Source organism: Equus przewalskii, chromosome 22 (assembly GCF_037783145.1).
Source record: "Equus przewalskii isolate Varuska chromosome 22, EquPr2, whole genome shotgun sequence".
Classification (NCBI taxonomy): Eukaryota; Metazoa; Chordata; class Mammalia; order Perissodactyla; family Equidae; genus Equus; species Equus przewalskii.
In genome coordinates this window covers 339,367-360,786 of record NC_091852.1, presented here as the reverse complement: position 1 = coordinate 360,786, position 21,420 = coordinate 339,367, and the positions used below count along the sequence as shown (strand labels likewise).

At 38.2% G+C, this 21,420-nt stretch overlaps 1 protein-coding gene across 7 annotated transcripts in view; it reads right to left on the bottom strand.

Annotated features, from left to right (window-relative positions):
* Positions 1-462: 462 nt before the first annotated feature.
* The window catches only part of ZNF782 (zinc finger protein 782), a 64,914-nt gene continuing 43,956 nt past the window's right edge, over positions 463-21,420 (bottom strand). For all 7 annotated transcript variants that reach the window (XM_070589841.1, XM_070589838.1, XM_070589842.1 and 4 more), the window contains 2 exons: positions 4,726-4,821; positions 463-4,014 (listed from right to left, as the gene is read on the bottom strand). In XM_070589841.1, coding sequence (XP_070445942.1) covers positions 2,150-4,014; positions 4,726-4,821 — 1,961 coding nt within the window. In that variant the 3' untranslated portion in view covers positions 463-2,149. The remainder of the gene's footprint in view (positions 4,015-4,725; positions 4,822-21,420) is intronic.

The window sequence follows — 21,420 nt, the reverse complement described above, 5'->3', positions numbered from 1 at the left end:
AGCCCAGGCAGTTGCTAACTGAGACAGAGAATACCAAACACCATATAAAATGACTCTAATGGAGAAGCTAAACAACATGCAAGACCAGATAGGTTATTTCAGAGAGAAATGGAAAGTACAATAAACTTTAAACACTAGAAATAAAAAACACAGTACCGTAAGTGAAGAATGCCTTCAAAGGGCTCATCAGTATACTTGACACTGCTGAGGAAAGAACCAGTTATCACTGAAGACAGAGAGGGGGAGGAGGAGGAGGAGGAGGAGAAAGAGAGATATTTGTGTGGGGGCATATATGCTTAAATGTATATGTTTAAATGTACTGGTGACCCTGAGAGAATACAACAGTACAGAGAAAACCTTGTTTGGCTTCTTTGAAAGGAGACAGTTTAGTAACAATGGCCTTTCCTATATGCACAGGTCAGAAGGCAGCAGGAGAAAGGAAATGTAGCGTGGGATTCTGAATTTTCAGATAGTTCCTGTAAAAGGTTTATTTGTTATTCACACACATGTGGCAAAATGTAGCTGATGTCAGAATAGTTACTAAGCAAGGGGTACATAATTCTATTACAATGATGTTGAGTTCCAGTACACATATAAAACAAATAACTGTTAAGTGGCATGCACAAATACATACACAGATAAACAACAGAGAACTCAGAAAATATTCACATACATTCAATGCTGTTCAGTTTATGGAATTTATTTCTTGTTCTTTTAAAGCTGCTTCACCTAGTGAATGTCTATGAATCAATATGGTTATATTTCATTAAATGTTTTAATACATATGAAACAATAGCTTTGACATAACAATTTCTAGGTAAAGGCTATTACTTACCTTTCTCAAATTGACAGATTTTCCCCCTGTAACACACTGAGAGATATTAAAGTTTGATGACTTGAAAACTTTCACACATTCACAACTCAATTATCAGATATTGAATGAGACATCATTTTTTGATAAAGGATTTCCTACATATGTTGAAATATTGAATTTCTTTCCCTGATTATTTACGTGACTGATGAGGAACAGTTGTGGATAAGAACTGTGGTGATTCAGGATGTCAGGGGATTCTTCTGAGTGATGTTTCCCATATATACTGAGTTCAGATGTCCACAGAAATCATATTCATACGCTTTGTTAACTGAGGGCTGGTGACTATATGTCAGTATTAAGTATACCCAAACCTGTAGAAGCTCAGGAAAGAAAAAGTTTATTTCCTCACTGCAAAAAGTCTGTGTACATGGAGGAGAAAACTCCATCCCATGGTCACTCTTTGACCCTGTTTCCTCACATCTCATACTCTCCCATCTTCAATGCATGAGCCCCATGGTTTCAACTGGGGGTAATCTCCACTCCATTCTGATAAGGGACAGAAGAAAACATTGAGAATTTGAGGGATGTATTTAATGAGACTTGTCATTGACCCTCACATTCCACTAGCTAGAGGTTACTAACATGACCCCATTTGGATGACAGAGTGGTTGAGAAATTTGGACTAGGTGTAGCATGAGGGAGAAGAGAAAATGGGTTACTGGTGAACAATTAATGGTCATTATATGACATACGGGTACTACCCCAGTCTAAGTCAAATTGAGGGCTGACTTATAGAAGGATTCCCCACATCCATTACCTCTTGTACATTCCTTGTCTGTGTTGAACTATGAGGTCTCTACCCTCTATGTATTTTCTGCTGTACTGAGAAAGCTGGGTTTTGGCTGAAAGTTATCATACACTCATTATATTCTCAGTTTTCTCATTGTGTGATTTCAATCATGAATGAGTTTTGACTGCTGGTACAAGTTTTCACATTTTTATTACATTCCCAGAGCTTTTCTGCAGGGTGAGTTTTCTGCAGATTGAGTGCACAGAGTATTTCTCATATTCATTATCTTTATAGAATTTCTTTGCTGCATGAGTTCTCTGATTAACAATGAGGATTGTACTCTGGATGAAAGACAGCCCATATAAAATACGTTCCAAGAATTTTTCTCCTGTGTAAGTTGTGTTTAGTGAAGGTTGGTATCTTGCAGAGGAACTTCCAAGTGTTCACTATATTCATAGGGGTTTCCCTCCTATAAGTATTCTCTTTTGTATCGTAAGATTTGATTTCCAGCTCAGAGTTTTTCCATATTCTTTACATTCATATGTTTAATTCCCTGTGTGGGCTTTCTGATGTTCTCTAAGGCTTGATTTCTGGCTGAAAGTTTTCCCACATTTATCACATTTGTGGGGTTTCTCCCCTGTGTGAGTTCTCTGATGTACTCTGAGATTTGACTTCTGGCTGAAAGCTTCTCCACAGTGATTACAATTATAGGGTTTCTCTCCTGTGTGAGTTCTTTGATGTTTTCTTAGGACTGACTTCTCACTAAAAGCTTTTCCACATTCATTACACTCATAAGGTTTCTCCCCTGTGTGAGTCCTCTGATGTCCTCTGAGATTTGATTTCTGCCTGAAAGTTTTTCCACACTCATCACATTTATAGGGTTTCTCCCCAGTGTGAGTTCTGTGATGTACTCTGAGGTTTGATTTCTGGCTGAAAGCTTCCCCACAATGACTACATTTATAAGGTTTCTCCCCTGTGTGAATTCTATGATGTCCTCTGAGTTGTGATTTCTGACCGAAAGCTTTTCCACATTGATTACATTTATAGGGCTTCTCCCCTGTGTGAGTTCGATGATGTTTTCTTAGACCAGACTTCAGTTTGAAAGCCTTCCCACATTCATCACATTTATATGGTCTTTCCCCTGTGTGAGTTCTCCAATGATTCCTTAGGCCTGACATGTGGCTGAAAGATTTTCCACATTCATTACATTCAAAGGGTTTCTCCCCTGTGTGAGTTCTCTGATGTACTATTAGGATTGACTTATAGTTGAAAGATTTCCCACATTCATTACATTCAAAGGGTTTCTCCCCTGTGTGAGTTCTCTGATGTATTCTTAGGCCTGACTTTGCACTGAAAGCTTTCTCACAGCCATCACATTTATAGGGTTTCTCTCCTGTGTGAGTTCTCTGATGTTTCCTTAGGCGTGACTTCTCACTGAAAGCTTTTCCACATTCATGACATTCATGCGGTTTCTCTCCTGTGTGACTTTTCTGAGGCTGAATCAGGTGTAAATTCATACAGCAGGATCTTCCACATTCATTACACTCATAGGATTTCACCATTATGTGAGTTCTCTGATGTATATTAAAAGTTGACTGGTAACCCAATGTCTCTGTACATGTGTCAAGATCAGAGGATTTGTCTGTTGTATGAGTTCTCTGATGCACTGGGAGGGCTGAATTATGGCTGAAATTCTTTCCATATTCAAAAGGTTTTACCGCTATATGAATTTTCTGATGTTCTCTAATGTGTGATTTTTGGCTGAAAGATTTCCCTTCTATGTCAGCTCTTTGAGTGAGCCTACTGAAATTATTTCTGTTTTCAGTACATTGATGGAATTCATTAAACTCACAGTGACTCTTCTCCTCTGGAGGACTGTTAGGCGAGACTATAAGGGTTGATTTATCACATTGCTTTTCCCCAAATTTGTGTTTCACTTTTGAGTGGGTACTCTTAGATGTCATGAGGGCAGTCTTTTCAAGGAAAGCTTTTTCATATTCATTATATTCAAAAGCTTTCTGCAAAGTCTGAATTGTCTGGTGCTGACTAACTTCCTCTTTATGACCAAAGGGTTTCACATTTTTACTATAAACAAAAGATTTCTCTCCAGTATTAGCTCTGCCATCCTTAATACTGAGAAGCCATTTCTCACATACATTAAGCTCATGAACCTTCTTTCTTGAATACTGACAGTGTGGGGCCAATGAGCTGAGATGCAAGTAAGCAGGCCTTGTAGTGTCAAATTTACAGGGCATTGTTCTTGCAGGAAAAATGTTTATGTCCAGATTGCATGGTTTTCTTGAAATTTCTTGCTCTGTAGTCAATGATTTGTTGGTGAATAAAACTTGCCACAAATGTTTGCCTTGGTTTTCTAGGCTCTTCTCTGAGAGATCCTCAGGTTGGGATTCTTCTAAAAATGAGAAAATTACAAATATTTCATGATATTTAACACGTTTCTTATGGAATGGGACTTAAAGACATCTGCCCTACTATGTGTGTGACTCCTTGGTTTTTGGCTCAGTTCCCCAACAATAAAGTAATTCCAAGTGTGTATTCTCTCTTTTTTGTTGTCAATAAAACTTTTTGTAGTGGAAGAGAAAAATGAATATACATAGATATTTGGCATCTTCAAGATGTATAATTTTCAAAATTGGTTAAAGAAGAAGATATAAAGGAAAGGAATAATTGAAAATAGAGGATACATTGAAGAGAGTTGGATCCAGTGAAGAGAAAAAGTAGAGAATGGGATAAATTCAAAAAGGATTATGGCACTAAGCAGATAACAAAAACCAACGGAAGATGGCTTCAGTGGATTTATCTGCTTTAAAAACCTTTCTTAGTTTTTACCTGTTTACTGTTAAGTATACATCCATTACTTAATTTTTCAGCTGCACATGGTATACTTAGCTCCTATCTGTTAAAGATGAGACTATCAACATGCTTACAATTCATTCCTTTTGTTAGCTGTCCCTATTCCACATTTTACTATTATTTCTAAAATTTCAAATGTAAAGGTCTCTAAAAGGAGAGTGCTGAAAAAATACTTCAAATTGCTCACTTGTAGCCATTCACTTTGGATCTAATTTTCTTGGACATCTTCTGTCAGTATTCAGCAACTCACCTGGGGAGCTTCTGCTTAGAAGTTCTTTCTTTAATAACCATGGATCATCTCCTTGTTCCAATGTGAAGATCAGTTCTGGTTTCGTAAAGCAGTACCCTATAAATGGGAAATAATTTAGCATTTGAGTTAACTGCATAGGTTTTACTGTTTCTCAATGTGAAGGAAGGCATAGCTTCAGGAGCAGCACATTGAGGGTGCTCACCAGAACTTTTTTAGGAGGAATTGACAATAAAAAACATTTTCCTATAATTTAAAGAATCAGTCTCCTTAAACCCTTGAATCAGAAGCCTAAATAACATTAAATTCTAAAATGGTCAATGTGTTTCAAATAAGAGATTGCATAAGGACTTCCAAGTCTTTCCATAATGGAGTAAAAGGAATTGATTACCCCTCCATATCAGACATCTAAAAAACCATACATACTACATGAAATGGTTTTTAGACTTTAGACAACAGGCAGTGCAGACAGGGATACCTGAGAATACGGAAACAAATGAAGTGAGGACTATGATTATCACAGCGTACTGCTGAGTTTCCAACCCATAGCACAAAAAGAGAGCACCAAAACAGAGTGCTTACCTGGCTGACTCAGTAAGTTGAGGCAACAAAACTAGATTTTAAGGAAGCCATGGCAACTAGAATTTGTAGGATAAAATACCAGAGAAGAAAGAGTTGTACTGATACAGTGTCTTGGGGATCTGCACAAGGGTCTCCTAAGTACTAACTTGTATAACTGTGTAGAGAAAGGACCAGTGAGAAAGAATAGGCTGAAAAATCACCAAAGCACACACAGAGGTAGGAGGTTTCTGTTCTCACCAGTCAGGGTAGAAAAATCTCATAATTCATGGCCAATTGAGTAGAGTAACCAGAAGGGTAATTATTTCTGAGTAGAGGAGACAAATTTTAGTCCTAGACCAAAGTCAGCTCTGAATCCAGCATAACAAACCTTAAAGCAATACTTGAAAGGATTAAATTAATTCCAAATAACTGAACGACATCCCAGAAAAGGCCCCAAAAGATTTAAAATAATATAACAAAACTAGTAGCTAAAATATAAAACTCATAACATACAACACCCAATAAAAAATTACTAGTTATGAACAGAAGCAGGGATACACGACCCTTGTCAAAGAAAAATCAATCAGTAGCAACAGAATAAGAAATGACACATACGATAAAGCTAATAATCAAGGCCATTAAAACAGTGAATAAATGCCATATGTTCAAGAAGAGAAAGAAAAATATTAACATGATGAGAAGAAAAAGGGAATTTATTTAAAAAGTTCCAAACTGAAATTCTAAATACGAAAAGTAACTGAAATAAGAAAACAAATCAACCAAACAACAAGCAAGAAAACACTAGATAGGATTATTAAGAGTATAGATATCACATAAAGAAGAATAAATACATAAGACAGATTAACGACTTTAAGGCATAGCAATGAAAACCATGTAATAAGAAACCCACAGTGAATAAAGACTGGAAAATAATAAACAGTTATCTGTGACCTGTGTGATAAGATCAAGCAGTCAAACATATGTGTAATTAGCACTTTAGAAGAAAAAAAGGACGATAAAAAATTTGAAGAAATAATGGGCAAATGTTCAAATTTTGATGAAGTGTATAAACTCTCAGATCCAAGAAGCTAAATTAATGCCAAGGAGGAGAAACAAGAAGAAAATCATACCAAGGTACCTTAAAATCAAATTGCTGAAAACCCCTGATAAAGGGAAAATCTTAAGTCCAGAGAAAGACGAAATATGTACAGAGGGATGAAGATAAGAATGAATGCTACTTCTTGTCAGAATTATGTAAGCCAGAAGACACCAAAGTGAAATTTTAAAGTACTGAAAGAAAAAAAAATCTACCTAGAATTCTATACTTAGCAAATATAAGACATTTTCAGATAAATAAAAGCTGAAAGAATTTATCTCCCAATGACATATATTACAGGAGAAATTCTTCAGACAGAAGAAAAATGCTATCAGGTGGAAATTTGGATTTAAACAGTTATGCACTGCATGATGATATTTTGGTTCACAATGGACCGCATATACAATGGTGGTCCCATAAGATTATAATGGAGCTGAAAAATTCCTATAGCCTAGTGACGTCACAGCCGTTGTAATGCCAAAGCACAATGCATTACTCAAACCTACTGCAATGCCAGTTGTATAAAAGTATGGCACATACAATTATGTACAGTACATTATACTTGATAATAATAAACGACTATGTTACTGGCTTATGTATTTATTATACTATTATTTTCATCATTTTAGAGCATACTCTTTCTACATATAAAAAAAGGAATACTGTAAAACAGCATGCTGTGTCATGCCGATGGCAGCCTCATACATCTCATGTTTACTGTGTCTCTTGATTGCATAATTTTCTCTTGTGCTTGATTTATTCTCACATTGTTTTGTTCACATGGCCCCTAAGGGTACAAAATCCACTGCTAATGTTGCCAGTAAGATGCCACATCAAGCGACTGACCAGGAAACAAAATTAAAAGTGACTAAGGACTATGAAGGTGGAAAATCAGTGATGGTTAATTGCTTGCCAGTCAGGCATGTCCCATTCCAACATAGCTACAATCTCGAAGAACAAAAACAAAGTGACGGAAGCTGTTAATGGATCTACTTCATTTAAGGCAAGGACACCAACAAAATTGCGAGACAGGTCTATATCGGACATGGAGAAACTTCTAATGACCTGGATTGAAGCCCAGACACAGAAGTGTATCCCTTGCAACACTGTGACAATTACACCAAAGCAAAAAGTTTGTTTGCAATGTTGAAAGAAAGGGTAGGATTCGACTACGATGTTGAATTTACTGTTAGCTCTGGGTGGTTTAAACAATTCAAGAATCGTTATTCATTATATAATGTGGAAGTGAGAGACGAGTCTGTGAGTGCTGATGTGCAGGGAGTGAAAGAATTTTTTAGGAACTCTAGATAAGCTGATTGTGGAAGAAAATTATTTCCCAGAGCAAATATTCAATATAGATGAAACCTCCCTATTCTGGAAACAGATGCCTGAAAGGACTTTCATCCATAAGTAGGCCACATAACTCCCAGGTTTTCAAAGCTTTTAAGGACAGGATAACAGTCTTGCTTGGGAGGCAATGCTGAAGGCTACAATTGGAACCTTTTGTGATCTGGCACAGTGGGAACCCCAGGGCCTGCAAGCATATCAGTAAGCACACACTGCCAGTGTACTAAAGGAACAGTAAGAAGTCACTGATGACCCAACGTCTCTTCCAAGATGTCCTCCTGAATTGCCATGCCAGCAAAATGGAGAAGTACTGTCTGGAGAATAACATACCTTTCAAGATTTTGCTTATTGTTGATAATGCTCCCAGACATCTTTCTACTGGTGATCTTCATCCCAATATCAAAGAGGTGTTTCTCCCTCCAAATACCATCTCTTTGATCCACCCAATGGATCAAGGAGTTATAGCAGCTTTTAAGGCTACTACTAGAGCAAGACCTTTGCACAGGCTATTGTTGCAACTGAGGAAGACACTGATACAATTCTGGAAGGATTACAACATCTATGACTGCATCCAGAACCTTGTTTAGGCTTGGGATGATTTCGCCAAGGAGTGTATGAATGGCATCTGGAAGGAGCACTCAGAGGGGTGTCCGTGACTTTAAAGTATATGCCAGGGGCCGGCTCTGTGGCCAAGTGGTTAAGTTCGTGTGCTCCGCTGTGGCGGCCCAGGGTTCGGATCCTGGGCGCGGACATGGCACCGCTCGTCAGGCCACGCTGAGGCGGCGTCCCACATCCCACAACTAGAAGGACCTGCAACTAAGATATACAACTGTGTACGGGGGGGAGGGGGGCGGGGGGGGGCGGTTTGGGGAGATAAAGCAGAAAAAAAAAAAAAAGATTGGCAATAGTTGTTAGCCCAGGTGTCAATCCTTAAAAAAAAAGGAAGATTGGCAACAGTTGTTAGCCCAGGTGCCAATCTTTAAAAAAAAAAAGTATATGCCAAGGATGAGGAGGTTGCAAAAACCAATAAGGCTGTGGTAGAGATGGCAAACAGCTTTAACCTGGGCGTGGATGAGGATGACACTGAGGAGCTCCCAGAGGTGCTTCCCAAGGAACTGACTAATGAGGAATTACCGGAACAGGAATGCATAGCTGAAGAAGAGGCAAGAGAAAAGGAAACTGCAGAAGAAAAAGAACCCCCAAGAAAACTCACAAACTGGGTTTAGCAGAAGCTTTTGCAAACCTCAACAAGCCCCTTAAAAAGCCTGAAAACAGACTCAACACCAAAACGTTTTCATTAATAGAGAGGAATGTTCATGGTGCATTATTTGCTTACAAGCAAATCTATAATGAAAAACAAAAACAAAAACAAAAAGAAACCAAGCAAACCACCGTGGGCATATTTCTGAAAAGACTGACACCTCTTCAAGAAGAGCCTCAGGCAGATCCTTCAGGAGGTGTTCCAGAAGAAGGCATTGGTATCAGGAGATGACAGCTCCATGCGTAGTATTACCCCTAAAGACCTCCCAATGGAACAAGATGTGGAGGTGGAAGAGAGTGATTTTGATCATCCTGATCCTGTGTAGGCCTAGGCTAATGTGTGTGTTTGTGTCTTAGTTTTTAACAAAAAAGTTTACAAAATAAGAAAAGAATTTAAAAATAGAGAAAAGTTTATAGAATAAAGAAAATATTTTGTACAGCTGTACAACGTATTTGTGTTTTAAGCAGTGTCACCTCAAGAGTTAAAAAAATTAAAACGTTTATAAAGCAAAAAAGTTACAGTAAGGTTAATTTGTTACTGAAGAAAAAAATTTTTCTAACAAATTTAGTGTAGCTGAAGTGTACAGTGTTTATAAAGTCTAGAGTAGTGTACAGTAATGTCCCAGGCCTTCCCATTCATTCACCACTCACTGACTCACCCAGTGCAAGCCCCCTTCAAATAAGTGCCCTATACAGGGGTACCATTTATTATCTTTTATACCATATTTTTTACTTTACCTTTTCTATGTTTAGATATGTTTAAATACAAAAATACTTACCATTGTGTTACAACTGCCTACAGTATTCAGTACAGTAACATGCTGTACAGGTTTGTAGCCTAGGAGCAATAGGCTATACCATATAGCCTAGGTGTGTAGTAGGCTATATCATCTAGGTTTGTGTAAGTGTACTCTATGATGTTTGCATAGTGACAAAATCACCAATGAAGCATTTCTCAGAATGTATCCCTGTCATTAAGTAATGCATGACTGTACATAGAAATAAAGAGTACCACAATTTGGAAACATGAGGATAAAGATAAAATAGTTTTCTCATTTTCTGAACTCTTTTTTCAAGAAAGGTAAATTATCTTTTAAAACAATAACAATTGAACAATACCACCAAGGATGGAAGGCAAAAAATGGAAAATTATTATAAGATTCTTGTAATACATATGAAGTAATAATTTGTGATAAGTTGAAGACCTACATCGTAAATGCTAAAACCACCACATAACCACAGAAAAGAGGCACAGCTAATAAATCACTAATATAGATGTAATGGAATCATTAAAAATACATAATTAATCCAAAGAAAGCAGCAAAAGTAATAAAAAGGGAAAAACAGATTGGAAAAACAATTAACAAATAGCCATATGGTACATTTAAACACAACCACATCAATAATAACATTAAACACAAATGGTCTAATCACTGCAATTAAAGGGCATAGATTAACATATTGGATATAAAAGCTAGACCCAAATATATGATGTCTACAAGAAATCCACTTGAAATATAAAGACACAGATAAGTTATAAGTAAAAGGAACAAAAAAGATATCATGCAGACATAATAAAAGGAAAGTCTGAGTGACTATATTAATATCAAAATAAAATTCAAAAGAAAAAATATCACCTGGGATAAAGAGAAATGCTACACAATGATAAAGGGAATAATTCATCAAGAGGACAAAACAATCCTAAACATTTTTCCATCTTATAACACTACCTCAAAATATATGAAGTAAATCCTGATAAAGCCGAAATAACCAAATCCACAATTACAGCTGGACGGTAACTGAATCTTCTCAATAACTGATAGAAAAAGTAGATGAAAAATAAGTAAGGGTATAGAAGACTTGAACAATACTATTAACCAATATGACCTAATTCCCATTTACAGAACACTGATCCATGGATTTAAAAAAAAAAAGGACCCAACTATATGCTGTCTACAATAAATTCATTTCATAAATACATTCAAATTGTTTTTCCCTTACAAGGTATCATTTTTCTCTCATTGCCTTTAATATTTTTCTTGTCTTTAGTTTTCCTAAGTTTGAAAGTCATGGAGTTCTGGCTTGGATTCCTTTGGTGTTATCCTACGTGGAGTTTGCCCAGCCTCTTCAAGCTGCAGGCTCTTCCTTCTGAGACTCCCGAGATACAAATGTTAGACGTTCTGTTGTAGAGCCATAGTCCCCGAGGCTCTGTTCATTTTTATTCAGTCTTCTCTGTAATGACTGAACCACTTCTATTGTTCTATCACAAAGTTCAGTGATTTATTTTCTTCCTCTGTCCTCTCCATTCTGCTGCTGCGCACATGCACTGAGGGTTTTTTTTTTTTAAATAAACTTTATTTTAGAATAGTTTTAAATTCACAGAAGATTTGCAAGGAGAGAAAAGAAAATTCTTGTATACCCTGTACCCTATTTACTCTACTGTTAACATATCACTAGCAGATTTGTCATAACTAATGATATAATATTGATACATTATTATTAAATAAAATCCATACTTTATTCAGATTTCCTTTTTTTCCTCCTAATCTCTTTTTCCTGTTCCACAGTTCCATCCAGGATATCACATTACATTTACTTGTCATATTTCCTTAGCCTCCTTTAGATTCTAAATGACTTGCCTCGTTTTTGATAACCTTGACAGTTTAGAAGACACTGCAAAAATTCCTTCAGTTTGGGTTTGTCTGATGTTTTTTCATAGTTTAAAAACAGGGTTTTTCTCCCCAAAATAGACTACAATGTAGAGAGACTACAGAGGTAAAGTGACTGCTCTTCTTATCCCATCTCATCAAGGGTACATGCTATCAACACGACTTATCACTCATGATAACCAGGATCATCTGGCTGAGCTGGTGTACGCCAGGGTTCTCTACTGTAAAGTTACTTTTGTCCCCCTGTACATATTGTACTCTTTAGAAGGAAGTCACTACCTCACTACAGGCCACTAAAGGGGTGGGGAATTATGCTCCACTTCTTTGAACGTAGAATAGGTACATATATTATTAGGAATTCTTCTGTATTGGAGATTTTTCTGTTCTCTCTCATTTATTTATTTACTTATTCACTCATTTATATCAGTATGGACTTATGGACATTCTATACTTTGGGTTATAAACAACACTGTTATTTTATTGCTCAAATTGTTGCAGCTTTGGCTACTGAAGGCTCTTTCATTTGGCTTCTCTGTTCTTTGATATGCCACCATCATTATTTTTTAAGAATTTCCTTATGTTCCTCCACACTCATATGTTCCATGCCCCAGCCCTACAATCAGCCATGTCTCCACAGAACTTCGGCTCCTTTTATTGGAGAATGGCACTAGAAATTACTTATACATTTATTTAGATTTCCTTTTTTATGATTTAGTTTTAGAAGATTATGTTTTTAGGAATTTGTCCATTTCATCTAGGTTGTCCAATCTGTTGGCATACTATTGCTAATATTCTTATTTTTATTGCTATAGAATCAGTAGTACTCCCCTCACTTTGGTTTCTGATTTTAGTCATTTGAGTCTTCTCTCTCTTTTTTTTTTTTTTTGAGGAAGACTAGCCCTGAGCTAACTACTGCCAGTCCTCCTCTTTTTGCTGAGGAAGCCTGGCCCTGAGCTAACATGTGTGCCCATCTTCCTCTACTTTATGTGTGGGACGCCTACCACAGCATGGCGTGCCAAGTGGTGCCATGTCCGCACCCGGGATCCGAACCGGTGAACCCCGGGCCGCTGAAAAGTGGAACGTGCGAACTTAACCACTGTGCCACCGGGCCGGCCCCTCTCTTTTTTTCTTATCTGATCTAGCTAAGGTTTCTGAATTTTGTTGACCTTTTCAAGGAATCGACTTTTTTTAAAGAAATGTTTTATTGAGTTAACGATAGGTTACAATCTTGTGAAATTTCAGTTGTACATTATTGTCTGTCAGTTGTATTGTAGGTTCACCCCTTCACCCTTTGTGCCCACCCCCCACCCCACCTTTCCCCTGGTAGCCACTAATCTGTTCTCTTTGTCCACATGTTTAAATTCCTCATATGAGTGGAGTCATACAGAGATTTTCCTTCTCTATCTGGCTTATTTCACTTAACATAATTCCCTCAAGGTCCATCCATGTTGCTGCAAATGGGACAATTTTGTTCTTTTTTACGGTTGAGTAAAGGAATTGACTTTTGATTTCATTGATTTTGCCTATTTTTAAAATTCTTTCTCTCTTATCTCCTTATTTATGCTAGCTTTAGCTTTCATTTGCTCTTCTTTCTCTAGTTTGTTAAGGTGTAAAGTTAGGTTATTGACTTGAGATCTTTCTTCTTATTTAACGTATATTTTTACAGCTACAATTTTCCATCTTAGTGTTACTTTCATCAGATCTTTCTTCTTATTTAATGTATATTTTTACAGCTACAATTTTCCATCTTAGTGTTATGTTCATCACATCCCGTAAATTTTGGTATGTTGTTTTTGTTTTCATTCTCTCAAGGTATTTTCTAACTTCCCTTAAGATTTCTTCTTTGACTCATTGGTTGTTTAAGAGTGTGATGTGTATTTTCCATATATTTGACATTTCACTTCCCTTCTGTTACTGATTCCTTAGTTTCACTAATTGTGATCGGAACAGATACTGCATATAATTTCAACTTTTACAATGTAGTAAGACTTGTTTTTGGTCTAATCTGGAGAATGATCCACATGCATGTGAGAGAAATGCATATACTGTTGTTGGGTGGAGTCTTTTATATGTCTGTTGGGTTCAATTGGTTTATGGTGTTGTTCAAGTCCTTTATTTTATTTGTGTGGTGTTCAATCCATAATTGAAAGTGGGGTGCTGAAGTGTTTATTATTATAGAACTGTCAAATTCTCCTTTGAATTCTGTTAATGTTTGCTTGATATAATTTGGGACTCTGATGTTTGGTGCATATATATTTACCATTGTTATGTCTTCTTGGTAAATGGACCCTCTTATCATTATATAATGTCCTTTGTGTCTCTTGTAACAGTTTCTGAATTAAAGTCTATTTTGTCTGATATTAGTATAGTCACCCCTACTCTCTTTTGGTTACTATTTGTATGGAATAGCTTTTCCCACCTTTGATTTTCAACCTATTTGTATCTTTAGATCTAAATTGTCTCTTGTAAACAGCATAGAGTTGGATTTTTAAAAAATTCATTCTGCGTATCTCTGCCTTTTAATAGAATTTAATTCATTTTCATTTAAAGTAACTATTGACAAGGAAATATTTAATTCAGCTACTTTGCTATTGGTCCTCTGTATGTTTTATAGTTTCTTTGCCCTCATTTCCTCCATTATTGCTACCATTGGTTGATTTTTTTTTTTGTACGGATGCATTTTGATGTTATTCTCATTTCTGTTTGTGTATATTCTCTCTATATTTTCTCTGTGGTTATCATGGAGATTACACATAACATCATAAAATTACAACAATCTAATTTCAATTAATAACTTCAACCCACAAAAAAACTACACAGCTCCATCCCCTACTTTTATGTTACTGATGTTACAAATTACATTTGTATACACTGTCAGTCCAATAACATGGATTTATAATTATTTTTACACATTTGTCTATTAAATTTTGCAGAAAGTAAAAAGTGGAGGTATAAACCAAAATTAATAATTATATAAAATTAATTAAAATAATGGCTTATATATTCACCCATGTATTTGTCTTTACTGAAGATCTTTATATCTTCACATGGTTTTAAGTTACTAGGTAGCATCCTTTCATTTAAACCTGAAGTATTCCCTTTAACATTTCTCATAAGGCAGCTCCAGTAGTAATGAACGCCTTCAGATTTTGTTTACCTGGGAAAGTCTTAATTTCTCCCTCACTTTTGAAGGACAATTTTATGGATACAGAATTCTCACTTGACAGTTTATTTCTTTTAGCACTTTGTATACGTCATCCCACTGCCTTCTGGTCTCCAAAGTTTCTGGGGAGAAACTGGCTAATAATTGTATTGAGGATCCCTTATATGTCACTTCTCTCATTGCTTCCAAGATTCTCTATTTGTCTTTTGACAGATTATGAGTCTTAGTTTGGGTCTCTTTGACCTTATCCTACTTAGAGTTTATTGAGCTTGCTGGATTTGTAGACTCATGTCTTTCATAAAGTTTGGAAAGTTGTTAGCCATTATTTCCTTAAATAATAGCTCATTTCTTGTTCTTCTCCTTTGGGGAATCCCATTATATGTTTGTTGTTCTTCTTAGCAATATCCCACAAGTTGCTTAGTCTCTGTTTACTTTTCTTCACTCTTTTTCTTTGTGTTCCTCAGATTCGGTACTTTCAATTATCCTATATTCAAGTTCATTTATTCTTTTTTCTGCTTGCTGCTATCTGATGCCAAAGCCATTTAGTGAATTTTTCATTTCACATATTGCACTTTTCAACTGCAGAATTTCCGTTTGGTTCCTTTTTATTACTTCCATCTCTTTGTTGGTATACCTATTTTATTCCTATTTTGTTTTCCTGATAACCTTTAGTTCTTTTCCCATATTTTCTCTTAGCCCTTTGATAATATTTAAGACAGTTATTTTAAAGTGTTTGTCCAGGAGCTCATCAAGATGGTGGCATAAGCAGATTCTGAACTCATCTCCAGCCATGAGCACAACCAAGTTACAACTATTTTTGGAAAAATTACCCTGGATGGAAAACTGAAAACTGAATAAAAATAATCCCCACAACAAGGGATAGTCCTGACTAAGGTGGAAGAAGCAGAAATTCCTGCTGGAGAGAAAAAAAAGCCACCTTCAGGAGCAGCAGAATTTCTCAGCTGGCTGGGTGGGAGCCACTGTAAGGTATGCAGCCCTCCCTGGAGGAGTGAGGTCTGGAGCAGGGACCGATACTGCTATAAGCATCCTTAAGACTCAGCACAACTGAAATGAGGGTCTTACTATCTGGCTTTGCTGGCTATTAACTGCAGCGAGAATACCCCCAGAAAAGCTATCCAACAAAAGCTGAAAAGACCTGGGTCTTAAAGGGCCCACGCAAAAACTCACCCGTCTCAGCAACCTAAAATCACCAGAGAGAAGGCTGACAGCACTTTGGTGAAAAGAGACTCACCTGATGGGCTCTGGGGGCATCTTGGTGAGAGGAGGGACCTCTCTAGAGACCGAGAAATTGGTGGGGGCCATTGTTGTGACTTGGCCCAGGAATGCTGACACAGACCCTCGGGGATGCCACTGAGGTCTTCCCCTGGCCTGCTAGCCCAGGGGTCTGCCACACCCATAAGAGTGCAGATTTAATCAAGTTCAGCCAGGGAAGGCAGCCCACCCTAGGGACTGGTCCCGCTAAACAGCAAGCCCTCAGGCTACTTGTTGGCCTGCACTGAGTGGGTGCCTTGATCCTCTACAGGTAGGCAACTGTGTCTGCCTCTGTGGGGCAGGGGCTGTGTGAGGACCAGGTGAACTGTGGTGGACACTGGTGGAGAAGGGGCCTCTGCAGTGGGCCGCTGGGGTATGTCCCAGGGGGTTGGGAAGTGTGCAGGGACCAGGACTCTGTTGACGGTGTGTGCTCCTGTAGGGGGTGAGGCCTATCAGCAGCAGTAGACCTGAGCTTCACAAATGGCCATGAAAAGGATCAGCCCCACCTTCCAAAGCCTGAAACAATTGAGTTCTCCCCTGTCGAGGGGCAGCCCCACTCAGCTGCACTCCTAAGAAAACTGACAACAGTCTTGTAGGCCTGAGGCCTATAGCAACTGTAAGCCCCTGAGCCTAGCAACCAGCTACACTGGGTACCTACCCAATTAACAGGAAAACTGCAAAAGGAGAGTGCTGGTAGACCTTGTAGCCAATGGTGCTGAGGCTCCCCAAACTGGATGTACAAACAGCTGGCCAGGGAAAGAAAGACTAGACTCCCTGGGTACCTGAATTAAGAGCAACCCTGCCACAGCAGAAGAACACAAGCAGCCCGCAAAGGGGTCATTCCTGGATCGTTTGGACTGGTGACGAGTGGGAAGCACACTGGTGGGCCTCAAAAGGCATCTCTTACATAAGGCCACTTCTCCAAGATCAGGAGACAAAGCCGACTCACCTAATACACAGATATAAGCACAGACAAGCAAGAGAACAGGATAAAACGCCAGAAAAAGGACTAAATGAAACAGAAATAAGCAACCTACCCGACGAAGAGTTCATACAAAAACTCATAATGCTCACAGATACTGGGATAAGACTGGATGAACACAGTGAGCTCATCAACAAAGAACTGGAAAATATAAAAAAAGAACTAATCAGAAATGAAGAATACAATACTGGAAATGAAAAATTCATTAGAGGGACTCAGTAGCAGAGTACAGGATACAGAAGAACGGATCAGCAAGCTAGATGAAAGACTAGAGGAAATCACCCAAGCTGAACAGAAAAAAGAAAAAAGAATTAGACAGAATGAGAACAGTCTAAGGGAACCCTGGGACAATATCAAGCACACTAACATTCGTATTATAGGTATCCCAGAAGGAGAAGAGAGAGAGACAAAGAGGCAGAAAATTTATTTGAAGAAATAATAGCAGAAAATCTTCCTAACCTAAGAAAGGAAACAGACATCCACATACAGGAAGCACAGAGAGCTCCAAACAAGATAAGCCCAAAGAGGCCCACACCAAGACATGTTATAATTAAAAGGTCCAAAATTAAAGAAAGAATCCTAAAAGCGGCAAGAGAAAGGTAACAAGTGACATACAAATGAAAGCCCATAAGGCTTTCTCAGCCAAAACCTTACAGGCGAGAAGAGGATGGCATGACATATTTAACGTGCTAACAGGAAAAAACCTACAGCCAAGAATACTCTATCCATCAAAGTTGTCATTCAGAATGGAAGGAGAGACAAAGAGCTTTCCAGACAAGCAGAAATTAAACGAGTTTATCACCAAGAAACAGGTTCTACAAGAAGTGCTGAAGGGACTTATTTAAGTGGGAAAGCTATCACCACAAATAGGGATAAAAAAATTATCAAACCTCCCCCCAAAAAATATCAGGAAATAAAATCACTGGTAAAGGTAAAAATATAGTAAAGGTAGTAGATCAACAACCTGTGAAGAAAATATGAAAGTTAAAAGACAAAAGTACTAAAATTACCTATTTCAATGACAAGAGGGTAATGGATAGACACACACAAAACAAGAGATTAGAGACGATTTCAAAAACATAAAATGTGGGATGAGAGGAGTGAAAAAGTAGAGCTTTTACAAAGAGGTCAAGCTAAAAGGACTATCAACTCAATAGAAATTGCTATATACGTAGAATACTATATATGAACCTGATGGTAATCACAAATCAGAAACCTATAATAAGTAAGCAAACAAATAAGACAAAAGAAATCAAACATATTACTAAAGAAAGCCATCAAACCACAAGGGAAGAGAGCAAGAGAAAAAGGAAGGAACCGAGAACAACTACTAAAACACCCCCCCAAAAAGTAACAAAAGGGCAATAAATACATATTTATCAGTAGCTACTTTAAATGTCAATGGACTAAATGCTCCAATCAAAAGGCATAGGGTGGCCAATTGGATAAAAAAACAAGACCCATATATATGCTGCATACCAGAGACACAGTTCAGACCTAAAGATACTCACAAACTGAAAGCGAAAGGATGGAAAAAGATACTCCATGCAAATGGCAAAGAAAAAAAAGCAGGGGTAGCAATACTTATATCAGACAAATTAGACTTTAAAACAAAAACTGTAACAAGAGACAAAGAAGGGCGCTATATAATGATAAAGGGAACAATCCAACAAGAAGACATAACACTTGTAAGTATCTATGCATCCAACATAGGAGCACCTAAATATATAAAGCAATTATTAACAGACACAAAAGGAAAAATAGTAACATAGTAATAGTACGGAACTTTAACACTCCACTTACACCGATGGATAGATCATCCAAACATGGAACATTCTGAAGGATTGATCACATATTAGGCCACAAAACAAGTCTCAATAAACTTAAGAAGATCAAAATAATACCATGCATCTTTTCTGACCACAAAGGTACGAAACTGGAAATCAATTACAGGAAGAAAACCAGAAAAGCCACAAAAATGTGGAGATTAAACAAAATGCTACTAAACAACAGTTGGGTCAATAAAGAAACCAAAGGAGAAATCAAAAAATTCCTGGAGACAAATGAAAATGAAAATACAATATGCCAAAACATATGGGCTACAGCAAAAGCAGTTCTAAGAGGGAAGTTTATAGCAATTCAGGCCTACCTCAACAAAGAAGAAAAATCCCAAATAGACAATCTAATAGCACACCTAAAGGTACTGGAAAAAGAAGAACAAACAGAGCCCAAAATCAGCAGAAGGAAGGAAATAATAAAAATCAGAGCAGAAATAAATGAAATAGAGACTAAAAAAAAAAAAAGAAAAAAATTAATGAAACCAAGAGCTGGTTCTTTGAAAAGATAAAATTGACAAACACTTAGCTAGACTCACCAAGAAAAGAAGAGAGAAGGCTCAAATAAATAAAATCAGAAATGAAAGAGAAGAAATTACAACAGACACCTCAAAAATACAAAAGATACTAAGAGAATACTATGAAAAGCTATACATCAACAACTTGGATAATATAGAACAAATGAATAAATTCTTAGAAACATACAACCTTCAAAAACTGGACCAAGAAGAAGTAGAGAATGTGAATAGACCAATCAACAGTAAGGAGATCGAAACAGCAATCAAAAACCTCCCAAAAAATAAAAGTCCAGGACAAGATGGCTTCCCTGGTGAATTCTACGAAACATTCAAAGAAGACTTAATACCTATCCTTCTCAAACTCTTCCAAAAAATTGAAGAGGAGGGGAGGCTTCCTAACTCATTCTACAAAGCCAACATTATCCCGATACCAAAACCAGACAAGGACAACACAACAAAAGAAAATTACAGACCAATATCACTGATGAACATCGATGCAAAAATCCTCAACAAAATGCTAGCAAATCGAATACAACAATACATTAAAAAGCTCATACATCATGATCAAGTGGATTTCATTCCAGGGATGCAGGGATGGTTCAACATCTGCAAATTTATCAACGTGATACACCACCTTAACAAAATGAAGAGTAAAAATCACATCTCAATAGATGCAGAGAAAGCATTTGACAAGATACAGCATCCATTTATGATAAAAAAAACACCAAAATGGGTATAGAAGGAAAATGCCTCAACATAATAAAGGCCATATATGACAAACCCACAGCTAATATCATTCTCAACAGAGAAAAACTGAAAGCTATCCCTCTAAGAACAGGAACCAGACAAGGATGTGCACTGTCACCACTCTTATTTAACAGAGTATTGGAAGTCCTAGCCAGAGCAATCAGGCAAGTAAAAGAAATAAAAGGGATCCATATTGGAAAATAATAAGTGAAACTTCCACTCTTTGCAGATGACATGATTTTATATACAGAAAGCCCTAAAGAATCTACTAAAAAACTTTTAGAAATAATAAAGGAATACAGTCAAGTTGCAGGATACAAAATCAACATACACAAATTGGTTGTTTTTCTATACACCAACAATGAAGCAGCAGAATGAGAAATTAAGAATACAACCCCAGACTTGATTCCAAGATGGCGCCGTGAGTAGTCCTCTTTGTCTCTCGCCCTTCGAGTCTACAATTATTTGGACACTTATCGCTTGACAAAGGATATCCAGACAGCATCTCAGGACGTCTGAGACACCCACGCGACTATACATCGGAAGGCGGACGGACTTTCCTCCGGGGGGATGTGGAAATAGGTGAAAACTCTCCGACCCCGACGGGCAGCCTAGTACCCGCAAGCGGCTTTCTTCCAACGGACGCCCCCAGAGGATCCACACACATCTAGGGCAGGAGCGAGAACACAACAGAGGAGCGACGGTGGAAACAGGTGACCAGAACCCTACTTAAACCCCCCGCAATTACTCCTAAACGCAGAGGGAAACTTTGGAGTTGCACACCTGAGCCCGCGGGGAGAGTCTCTCCCCGCCATTGGCGGGGAGACCCGGCCTGGTGCTCGGGGCGCCCGGAGGGTCCCAGAGAGACGCCCGCCCCGGGGGACTAGGGATTGCCGGAGATCTCGGAGAGGACCGGGGCGGGGGAACTTTCAAAGGCGGGTCCGGCGACCCGGTGGGGAAGCGCCGGAGCTCCGCCAGGCAGCAGACAAAACTCTCTGTCTGCCGGTAGCAGAGGGGCCACGCTGAGCACTCAGGGCTCCCGGCAGAGGCCCGGACAGAAGCCCAGAGGGCGGGGCGACCCCCAGCTGCCGTTGCCCGCCCCGTGGGACTAGGGATTGCCGGAGATCTCGGAGAGGACCGGGGCGGGGGAACTTTCAAAGGCCGGATCGGCGACCCGGAGGGGAAGCGCCGGAGCTCCGCCAGGCAGCAGACAAAACTCTCTGTCTGCCGGTAGCAGAGGGGCCACGC